At 40.8% G+C, this 11,895-nt stretch overlaps 1 protein-coding gene across 7 annotated transcripts in view; it reads left to right on the forward strand.

Annotated features, from left to right (window-relative positions):
• LOC140493694 (cadherin-related family member 5-like) overlaps nucleotides 1–9,261 on the forward strand; it is a 71,452-nt gene extending 62,191 nt beyond the window's left edge. For all 7 annotated transcript variants that reach the window (XM_072592428.1, XM_072592433.1, XM_072592434.1 and 4 more), the window contains 2 exons: nucleotides 514–686; nucleotides 3,965–9,261. In XM_072592428.1, coding sequence (XP_072448529.1) covers nucleotides 514–686; nucleotides 3,965–4,474 — 683 coding nt within the window. In that variant the 3' untranslated portion in view covers nucleotides 4,475–9,261. The remainder of the gene's footprint in view (nucleotides 1–513; nucleotides 687–3,964) is intronic.
• The last annotated feature ends 2,634 nt before the right edge of the window (nucleotides 9,262–11,895 follow it).

Below are 11,895 nucleotides of genomic sequence, written 5' to 3' on the forward strand. Positions count from 1 at the left end.
GGCTTGTGATTTGGAGATGCTGGTGTTGGACTGGGGTGCGCAAAGTTAAAAATCACACAACACCAAGTTATAGCCCAACAGGTTTAAATGGAAGCACACTAGCTTTCGGTGTGATGCTCCTTCATCAGATGATAGTCGTAGGGCTAAAGGGATCAAAGGGTATGGGGAGAAAGTGAGAATGGGGTACTAAGTTGGATGATCAGCCGTGATCATATTGAATAGCCTATTCCTGCTCCTATTATCTATGTTTCCATGTTTATTAATTAATTGTATATATAAATACAAGTTATTATGGGTTGTGCAGCTGGAGGTGGGTATGAAGAGGGGTGAATATGTGGACTGATTAGAATACAAGAGTGAGAGTTCTAAATTAGATATATTTCTAGATTGGGTTAACAAGCTCAAAGTTTGTGCTGTTTCTGTGTCCATAGAATTCAATAAGAATTTTTTTTTGATAATTGATATCACAGAGATTCAATGTGCCATTTGTTTCAATAAAATGCTGTTTTCCAGGCTCACCAGCAGTAAACCCAAGGCTGAAGTATGAAGCCAAACACATGGCAGCTCTTGGAGTTCCATTAGCCATATTGCTCATTATTTGTTTCATCATCATTGGAATTCTTCTCCACAAAATCCATAGAGGGAAAATAGAATGGGAAAAACTACAGGACGGATCAGTGAATAAGGTAAAAATTGTGAGTGGCTGAACCCTGAGGTACCTGAACAGAGAAACCTATCTGCCTGGTTAGACAAACCTTGAAAAAGCTTGTCCCAGATGAAGAGGTGGGATATGATAGAACTTTATATCTAAAAACTTCTTGGGTATCATTTCAAAGTCTATTGATGACCCAAGACTCAGATATATGGTAAAGAACAAGGAAAGTGATTAAAGGCTTGATGAAACAAATGCAATTCAGTGCAGAAAGAGGTGAACTGATATATTTTGCTAAGGAGAATGAAGAGAGACAATCTAAAATAACTGGAACAAGCATTGAATTAAGGCCATTTGACCCTTCTAGCCACTGTTCAACAATATAATGATTGATTGGATTGTGGCCTTAACTCCACTTCCCCATCTACTATCAATAATTATTCACTTCCTTAGCGGTCATTAATCAATCTATCTATCTCTGCCTTAAAGGTATTTAATAATTCCACCTCTGCTGTTTTCTGAAGACCGTACCAAATAAATCTCACTATCCTTTGAGAGAAAGAAATTCCTTCTTTTCTCAGTCTTAATTAAATCAGGTTCCCTAGTCTTAGTTTCTCCCATGAAGGGAAACATCCTTTTAGCATCCATCCTATCAAGTCATCTTAAGATCTTATGTGTTTCAGTAAGATCACGTCTCATTCTTGGAAACTAGACTGGAAAGGGGCCCAAACTAGTCAACCTTTCGTCATAGGATAATCCTCCTCTTCAAAAATATTAGTGAAGTGCATCTATATCCTTTCTTAGCTAAAAAGACCAAAACTGTACACAGTGCTCCAGATGTGGCCTCACCAATGCTCAATACAACTGTAGCAAAATATCCCAACTTTTATAGTCAATTCCTGTATCAATAAACACCAATATTCCATATGTCTTCCTAATCACTTGCTGCAACCACGTACTAACGTATTGTGATTCTTGTACCAGGACTCCCAGATATCTCTGTCAATCTCTGTCCTTATATAAGATATGGTGCTTTTCCATTCATCCGCCAAAGTTTACAGTTCCCTACGAAATACTCCATCTGCTAAAGTTTTGCCCACTCACTTAATCTATCCATATCTACTTATGTCCTCTTCACATACCTACCTATCTCAGGATCATGAGCAAATTGAGCAAGCATATATTCATCCAAGCCGTCTGTCCATCTCAACCTTGAATTTACTTAATGATCCAGCCTTGACAACTCTCTGAGGTAAAGAATTTCACAGATTCACTACTTCAGAGAAAAATTCTTCCTTATCTCCATCATAAATGGGCAAGCACTTATTCTGAGATTATGTTCCTTGGTCCTAGATGTTTTCCAACAAGTGGGATCAACAGTTTCACATCTACTCTGTCAAGTTCTCGAAGATTTTTATATTTTCTAATAAGATTGCCTCTCATTCTGCTAAACTCCAATGAGAACATGCCCAACCTATTCAGTCTCTCCTCATAAGACAGTCTGCCCATGTGGTGGATTAGTGTAATGAACTTCTCTGGACTGTTTTAAATGTAAGCATATCTTTCCTTAGATAGGGGTGCAAAATTGGTCACAATATTCCAGCTGTGGTCTGATGAATATCTTATACAGTTTTCAAAAGAGCTCCCTATTTTTATACTTCATTTTGTTGGAAATAAATGGCAATATTTTATTTGCCTTCCCTATACCTGCTGAAATTGGATGCTAGCTTTTTAGTGATTTATGCACAAGAACTTACAAATTCTTTGGTATCATAGCTTTCTATAGTCTTTCTCATTTATATAATATTTAATCCTCTAACCCTTCTGCCACCATGTGTAATCTTACATTTTACCACATAATGCAATCTGCCACTCACTTAACCTGTGCCCCTCTACAGACACTTTGTGTCATCCTCACCACTTATTTTTTCATTTATTGTTGAGTCCTCTGCAAATTTGGCTGCTCTCACTTTTCTCATCCAAGTCATTAATATATACAGTAAATATCTGTGGCCCCAGCACTAATCCCTGAGGCAGCACCGAATTACCAGAATGTTACTGGGAAGTAGGGTAGGGAGAAGTGAAACTGTAATGAGAATTATTCAAGAATTGTTACAGCGCATCTCTCTCAGGGCCAGCCCATTGTAGAGTTCCAGAAGACCAAGAAAAGGTCATTTGGCTCAACATATTGGCATCAGTTGTTTGAAGTAACTATGTGTTAGTTTTATTCCACTATGCATTCCTATTATCATTCTAACATTCTAGAGGCCTGGGTTCAAATCCCACCTTGACAGATGGTGGAATTTGAATTCAGTATAGAATCTGGAATTCAGGGTCTGATGATGACTATGAAACTATTGCCAACTGTCAGAAAAAACCATCTGGTTTACTAATGTCTTTTAGGGAAGGAAATCTGCCATTCTTACCTGGCCTGGCCTATGTATAATTCTACACCCACAGCATTGTTGGAAACTAGGAATAGGCAATAAATGCTGGCCCAGCCAGAGACACTCACCTGCTATGAGTGAATTAAAAAGATGACAAAGTAGTTTGCTTACACAGTGGATGGTTGTGATCTGGAATCCATTGCCTATAATGGCAGTAGAATCAAGTTCCATAACAACTCTCAAAAGAGAAGCAGACAACTTGATAGTGAAAGTGAGGTAGAACTATAGGGAATGCATAGTGGAGTAAGACTAACTGCATAGTTACTTAAAAAAATTGACACTAATATGTTGAGCTAAATGGCCTTTTCTTGGTCTTGTGGAAGTCTACAATGGGCTGGCCCTGGGAGGGATGCGCTATATTAATTCTTGAAAAATTCTCTTTTCACTTCCACTTCATCCACACCTACATATTTGCCCAGAGTGACATCATGGTATCTTGTTCTACCAGTTCTACCTCACCACTATATCTCTCAAGGTGGCAGGAGGAGATAAGTCACCCCCTCAAACCTGTTCAACTACTCCATAAGGTCATAGTTGCTCTCTGAACTGAACTAAATTTACCCACATTTGCTTCATTTTATCCAATAATCTTAGCCCAAAAATTATCAATCTGAAATTAGAAAATTCCAACTGGCCTCCAGCTTGCACAGTCCTTTAAGGGATCTACAATGTGCTGCTTTCCTTCCCCTCTCCTTAATATCTGTCAGTCACAATAAGAATAATCTTGAATGTTAATAGAGATCTAATAGTTATACTATCACAAAAGTATTCTTTATAGACTACTGATATGAATAATTGACCCTGCCCTCACTCTTTACCAATAAATGGAATTAGGTAATTACAAGAACTCTTTTCTCCATTGCAGTTTTCCAGAGGTTCAATTACATCACACAGTGACAAGCTGCAATTTGAAAATGAAGGATATTTAGAGGAAGCAAAATCTGAGGGGACTAAAAAATCAAGTTGGCCAAGGTGGAAGACTCCTCCCATCTTTGAATCTGCTGGGCTGGCTACTATCCTCGATCCACCAATGGAAAACAGCAATCCAACAGGATCTTCAGAAATCCAATCTGCCACTATGTCCCAAAGTTATTCCACAGATCAGGAAAATGACAAAGTGCAGCACTCCTCAGAAGAGATCGAGAATGACACAGAGGTGAAATCCATTCTCACCAAGGAGAGGAAATCAGATGAAGGCTACAAAGCCGTCTGGTTTAAGGAAGACATCGAGCCAGAAGCAAATGAAGAACATGTAATAGAGAGGCATGATGATGGAGAAGAGGGAGAAGAAAGTGACCTTGATCCTGACAACAGGAACAAAGGTGGGCTTATGTTAAAACTGAAGTCAGATGATGAATATTCTATCACCCTTTAGATCCATCGACAGCTTACTCACAAAAGCAGAAAATAAGAAATAAGAAATAAGAAATAATAAATGAATGCACAGTATGGGTTGCTTTTTCCAGGATGTTTAGAAGTGCCCCAGAGCTGGTATCTGTGGAACACTGTAGGCATCTTAAAGAACATGCTGCCCAGAGCAAGCCCACCTAAATTGTATAATCAAGGTGCCCACATGTGTTTACATTTTACCCATAACTCTCTTCACTCAAACATTCAATAAAAGTGGCATTGTCTCCAATTTAAACTCACAAGAATAATGATTATCTTCCATTTGCATTAAATCCATATTTCAAAAGATCTGAAGGGTAATTTTTAAAAATGCAAATTCTGCACATAAAAGTTTAACAATATCTACTGATTAGTTGCCCATAGCCCTGCATCAACCCCAAACATATCTCATTGTCTCAAGTTCTTCGCAGACCAGTATCAATCCCAAAATAATCCTACTACTCTGAAAATGTCATTTAACTCAAAACTTCATCTCTAGTCCTCTCTCCACAGATGCTACCAGACCATTCTCTTTTGTTCACAGGATGTCAGTGGCTTTATCACCCATCCCTAATTGACAGTTAATTGATAAATAGGAATGAGGAAGGGAGATCCAGGATTTTAACTGAGTGACAGTGATATAGTTTCAAATGGTGAATGATTTAGTAGGGAACTTGTAGGTGGTAGTGTTCCATGTATCTTTTACCATTGCTCTTATAGCTGGTAGAGATTGAGGGTTTGGAAGGTGTTGTTGGAAGAACCAAGGTGTGTTACTGCATAGCCCTATAACAATCCTAAAGTAATTCTATTGCCCATGCTCACTACATTGCACTGTATCAATCCCAGACTAATCCCAATATACCCTGCTTTCTCCCTCTGACTTTACGTAATTCTGCATCCAAAGACTTGCCTTGTTTCTCATTTGAAAGGTGTAGTGGTGGTCTGCATCTCAGCCATTCCCTTTGCTACGAATTCCGTGCTCTGACATTTTCCCTCAGCCCACTCCTTAATCTTATTAAGAATTAATGCCCTCTCCTCACTCTGAACAAGACCTAGTCATCCCAACTCTGTTTCCTCTATCATCAACATTCTGCTTTTCTACTTTAAAAATTCCTTCCTGTAGAACCTTTACAATGTTACGATGAAGTAATCGAGAAAACACAGTAACCAATTTGCACGCAGCAAGTTCCCACAGCCAACAATGTAGTAATGACCAGACCATCACATCTTTCTGATGATGATTGTGGGGTAAATATCAGACAGGACCCTGAAGAGAAATTACCCACTCTTCTTTAAGATAGTGACCGGGGATCTTTTACAGCTCTTGGGAGCGTTGGCTGGTTGGTTAGTTTCACATTTTATCTGAAAGACTACACCTTCAAAAGTGCAGAACTCCCAATGCACTACACTGCAAGGCCAGCCTTCATTTTGCACACAAGTTCTGGGGTGAGTTAGCAAAGGTTTTAATTTTATTTCAGGGTTGGGTAAGGGGTGGCAGTGGGATAGTGGAAGTCTGGGGTGAGTGACAACCTCACACTGTGGTACCTAGATAGATTCTAAGCCTGGACATTATATTCAGATTGTGTCTCTAATCTTACCTCACCCCCCACAAAATAAATCCCTTAGCAACAGACCACAGTAACAAAATAATGAGGAAGTGAATGCTGAGGTGATTGAAGTTGATTGGGGGTGTGAAGGAAGGGGGAGGAATGTAGCTTGTGGGATCTTGTTTTGCAGGTGTCGGTCACCATATCTTGTACATTGTAAAAGTGACTAATCTTCAAAAATGGTTCATTGGCTGCAAAGGACAATGAGACAGCCCCAAGATATGAAAGACACTACAGAAATGCTAATTCTCTCTTTCCTGAGGGAGATATGTATTGGTTTTGGGAGAAACAATAAGGTTTTTTTATCAGGGAACTCAGACAACAGTATGAACCATAAAGTTATACCTTGTGGAATTTACACACATGACTAAATTACTTGAGATTAGATTAGAGACTGGTGTTGCTTTTCTATCAAAATTGGCTAGTTTTATTCAGCTCGAGATCAATACTGTATATGGGTGTGTCTCTGGATATGTGCCCAAATTGTTGTTTGACTAGAAACCTTCATGGACATGATGTCATAACCACCAGATTGTTTCAACAAATTCTCAGGAAACTTGTGGTTAGTAATCAGAGAAGGCAGACCTCAGCGATCAGGACTCAGTTAAGCCAGTAGCAGCAGCTAACCCAGATACAGAAACCAGAAGTCTAGCAGCATCTTTGGAAAGAAAGATAGAGTTAATGTTTCAAGTTCAGCGAACCCTTGTCAAAACTGAAAGCAGCTGGTATTTAAGTTCAGGCAGGTTGTGGGTATTTAGGGGGAGCAGGGAAGCAGACAAAGGGATTGCTGATAGTAAGCCGGGGAAGAAGTAAATGCTGAATAGGTGATAACAGGAACTATGAATAGTTGAAAATGAGTTGGCTGTGTTGAGAGCAATCCATACAGAACAGGACCTGGAAGTGGGTGGGTGGATAATGGACAGCTAATCCATCTGACTTAAGTGCAGCAAGATGCTTATATATTGATAAGTCACTGGAGGGACTCAAAATACCAACCTTATCAATAAAAAAACATGAAATTTGGCAAAGTCAAGTACAAAGGGTGATGAGGGCCATTTCTTTCTTTGCTCACCTGATCCATTTGTTCTCATGAATTCACGTTTGCTTCAGTCGATCAATTTCCTGGGAGAGAGAACAATCCAAACCAATTCCAAAACTATTTTTCTCAGATCCTTCCTGCTGGTTCCCTAAGGCAGGCTGCATGAGACCTCTGAAATGATCCTTTCTCATCAGAAGAGAGCTTTGGGGCAATGGGCTCCTGTTTCTGGCAAAGCAATGCTTATTGAGGTAGAGACTCTGGTAAATTTTCTTCCAACAACAGCAGTATGTCCAGATTTTCCGGAATGTTCCAGTGAGTGACACCGGGTTGATGTCTGGAGTAGCCATGGTCCAAAGGCAAATTATCCCAGCCTTATGGCTTATCTGTTAGCCCAAGGAAGAAGCACTAGAAGGAACCAAGAATCAGTGAAGTGTTTGAAGAACCCTCCAATAGTATCTGGACAACAGTAAAGTATTGTTTATTATCTTCTTCCTGCTAAACCCGAGGTGGTTTAACCCCTGAGCCAATTGTGTTTGTGTTGCTTCATAAAAGATCCCAATAGTCTCAGACAAGGGGAAAGGAGAGTCCTTCATGGTTACCTCAGCCAGGATTAGGTTAGATTCCCTACAGTGCAGAAACAGGCCCTTCGGCCCAACCAGTCCACACCGACCCTCCAAAGTGTAACCCACCCAGACCCATTTCCCTCTGTCTAATGCACCTAATTTCCCATGGCCAATTCACCTGCCCTGCACATCTTTGGACTGTGGGAGGAAACCCCTCGCAGCCACGGGGAGACCTTGCAAACTCCACACAGATGGTCGCCCAAGGCTGGAACCCTGGTGCTGTGAGACTGCAGTGCTAACCACTGAGCCAAATGGCAACCGTATCCCACAACTTTCAAAAATCACATATTCATCTTCCACAAGTACGAAAAATAATAGTGGCATTAAAAAAAATTGTGCATTCTTTTCATTTTCCTGAACATTTCCGTTTATTGGTCATAAACATATCAGCATCTGTTTGACTGGATAGAGGTGAGAAATCATGTGACTCCAGTAGGTATGTCCACACAGAGTCAGACACGCTCAGTCAGAGCCCGTGTGATATCTGAGAGCTTGGAAATTCTGACTGTTCTTTACCACCAACGTCATTAAACCTCACTCAAATTAGCCAGCACCTCCAACCTTCACTGCCTTCTCCACTGTCATTTCATCTCCTTCTTCTCCAACTTTTTTTTATCCTCACCTCCTCTACCCCCGCCTCCACACACTATCCCTACCATCCTTACACTTCACACCAACTATCTCACTCCTCCTTTCCATCCTGACTTCCTCCCACTGCCCACTTCCCAAATACCTGCCTAACCCCCTCAATGACAATGTAACGGCAACAAACTCTGCTCTCTGGGGGAAAGTGAAGCTGTGTAAATGACCCATAATGGGACAAATCACCATCCATATCCTTTCACAGAACCAGAAATCCTCAGACACATTGTTTGGAAAGAAAGGCTCTCTGGCAGATCTGGTAGTTTAACTCCTGAGCCAATTGGGCTTGTGGTGCTTCAAAAAGGAGCCCAATAACCTCAGACAAGGGGAGAGGTTGAAAAGGAGAGTCCTTCATGTTTACCTCAGCCAGATGCAGGAATTGAACCCATGCTGTTGGCATCTCTTTACATTGCATACCAGCCATCCAGCAAACTGGAGTGTGCTCCAGGCTTCTCTTTATGTCCCCTCAGCATAATTTCAACAGAGCAAGGGAGCTTCTCACTGACAACCTTCAAGACTCTGCTGTAAATCAATACCAGATATGCTGAGGTATTCCTTATAATATAGGCAGCGTAAATATTCCCAGTGTTGTGTGCTGTTCCTACACATATAGATGGATTCTGAAAATTGGGCTGTTCCGAGAATGCACAGTAGTAGCCTTCAACTCAGTGAGACCCTTGCGTACTAGAGATAATAAACTGCAGCAGTGTGAAGATCAAAATGTCAAATAACCCTTGCTTTTCTACTGAAATAACAATGAAGGTGCAGCATGATTGTCTGAAATTACTGCATTTAAATAAAAATTGCTTAGTTACATTACTCAATACCTGTTTCAAAACTTGTCTATTTCTCTAATAAATATTCCCAATGAAAAAACTGTGTCACTCCTGAAATATTGATGTAACGGCATTAGTGTGATTTGTTTGTGGGAACTGTGTGCAAATTGGCTGCCAGGTTTCCCACATTATAACATTAATAGCATTTCATTCGAACTTCATTCACCGTGAGGAACTTCAAGCTATCCTTGGCTTGTAAAAGGAGCTATACAAATGCAATTCTTTCTTTCTAACTAAATGTATGAATGTCATAAATATATACATATTGAATTGGTTGAATCTGCTGTTGAACGGAATACAACAAAGCAACCTGAAAGTTGAAAGTGATATTGATGTACTTGTACAAATGCTGAACACAATCAGGACAAATCCATTCCTGTTAATGCAATGTAGAGGGGTGGTCACGACACTTAAAGAAGGGGTGGAAACATTTTACTCTGATCTTATTCCTGGAATGATCTAGACTTACAGTCTGAGGGTCTCTGATATTACCAAAAAGGTTTTGTTAACCTGCTCTGAGTTCTTGCAGTGGGATTTTCCAATTGGAATTCCGTTGTATGCAACAGTAATGGAAAGGACTGAACTGTATGGAGGACAGAAGAATGAAACATGACTTGAGAAGACAGCGTTCAAGATATTGCCCCTTTCAAAAAGAAATTGCAAGCTCACACAGATGTAATATTCAGTGAGCAGCTCCATGTGAGGAGAATCACTTTCAACAAGGAGAGAATGGTAAAAGTTGTGGAAGATCTGGGGTTGAAAATGTGTTGCTGGAAAAGCGCAGCAGATCAGGCAGCATCCAAGGAACAGGAGAATCGACGTTTCGGGCATAAACCCTTCTTCAAGCCCTGAAGAAGGGCTTATGCCGGAAACGTCGATTCTCCTGTTCCTTGGATGCTGCCTGACCTGCTGCGCTTTTCCAGCAACACATTTTCAGCTCTGATCTCCAGCATCTGCAGTCCTCACTTTCTCCTCTAAGATCTGGGGTTTTCAATTTAAGTTTAATCGCAAGACTTAGGTCAAATACAATTGTAGATTGATCTGAGAGAGCCAGTCTAAAGGTCTAAGTACAAGACACTCAGGACATAAGTGTTTTCACAAGTGTCACAGAATATATTCAGCGCTTATCATAATAATTGCAATACAGTAATACTTAATAAAGGCAGTTCACTCTGGAATACCAGCACAAGACTTCTGACTGACAAGGTACATGGTCAGTCTTGGATTAGCTAGGGCAAGTGGAATATGCTGAAATTCTGATTTGTTCCTTAAGGGTGATGGTTATCTTACTGATGTTATTTCCTGTTAACATGGTTGTCGAATTAGTAAGTTTACAGACAATACAAAGATTGGTAGAGTTGCTGATAGTGTGGCTGATTGTCTGTCAAAGCCATTCAGTATTCTGTATATTTCAATAGATTCCCCCCTCATCCTTTTATACTCCATCAACTATAAACCCAGAGTCCTCAAACGTTCCTCATATGCTAAGCTTTTCATTTCTGGGACCATTCTCATGAACCTCCTCTGAACATACCCCAGGGCCAGTACATCCTTCCTGAGATAAGGGGTCTAAAATTGCGCACCATAAATTCTGGAGGCTTTAGTTAGATGATGACTGGACATGCTAATGCAAAAAAAAACCCATCAATTAAATCACCCTCACAGCTTTCTAAACCCAAGGGCATTAATTTCCAGAAGCTTGGCTTTTAACCCTTGAAATTCTGCACAGTGTGTCCACTTGACCCATCTTATCCTAGGATGTCCTGACCCATCAGTTTACAGAGAGGTCAGCTGTGGACAACATCATTGGAGAAACTGTTTGCTCGAGGGTTAGTGTACAATATCTTGAAAAGACTGAAGTCCACAAAATTATGCAGAATAATGACAGGGCTCATTATTGTTTGCAAGATTTCATATCAAAGGATATAATGCAGCAAAGGTTAGCTGAGTTGCTACTGCAATCCTAGAAGTAGTGCAATTAAATGGAGGTGCAAGAACAGAGAAACTTCTGGCACTTTTTCAGGGATCCCATACCCCATACTGTGAGGTGAAGGATGGAGTGGGGGGGTTACTCAAACCCACCAATTTCAAGGACCCAAAGTTTTAACACTACAACCAGGACCTTCTGGTAGATCGAAACTGGTTGTTCCCCAAATAGTTGAGGGGATTCTCACTCAGGCTGCAGAGCTGAATGGAAAGACAATTGATTATGAGGAATAATTACCCCAACTGATTCGAGCAATCATCATGTGACCTGCAGCTCCAGGGAGATGAAGACAAATTCTGGGGACTCTTGCCCATTCTGGGAAGGGTAGCAATGGTACTTGTGCAAAAATACTCAGTACCTGGAATTAGCCCTGTTTGGCTGGGAGAAGGATGGTTAGATTAGATTACTTACAAATTAGATTAGATTACTTACAGTGTGGAAACAGGCCCTTTGGCCCAACAAGTCCACACCGACCCACTGAAGCGCAACCCACCCATCCCCCTAACCTAACACTACAGGCAATTTTAGCATGGAAAATTCACCTGACCTGCACATCTTTGGACTGTGGGAGGAAACCAGAGCACCCGGAGGAAACCCGCACAGACACGGGGAGAATGTGCAAACTCCACACAGTCAGTCGCCTGAGGCAGGAAGTGAACCTGGGTCTCTGGCA

The sequence above is a fragment of the Chiloscyllium punctatum genome, chromosome 22 (assembly GCF_047496795.1).
Source record: "Chiloscyllium punctatum isolate Juve2018m chromosome 22, sChiPun1.3, whole genome shotgun sequence".
Taxonomy (NCBI): domain Eukaryota; kingdom Metazoa; phylum Chordata; class Chondrichthyes; order Orectolobiformes; family Hemiscylliidae; genus Chiloscyllium; species Chiloscyllium punctatum.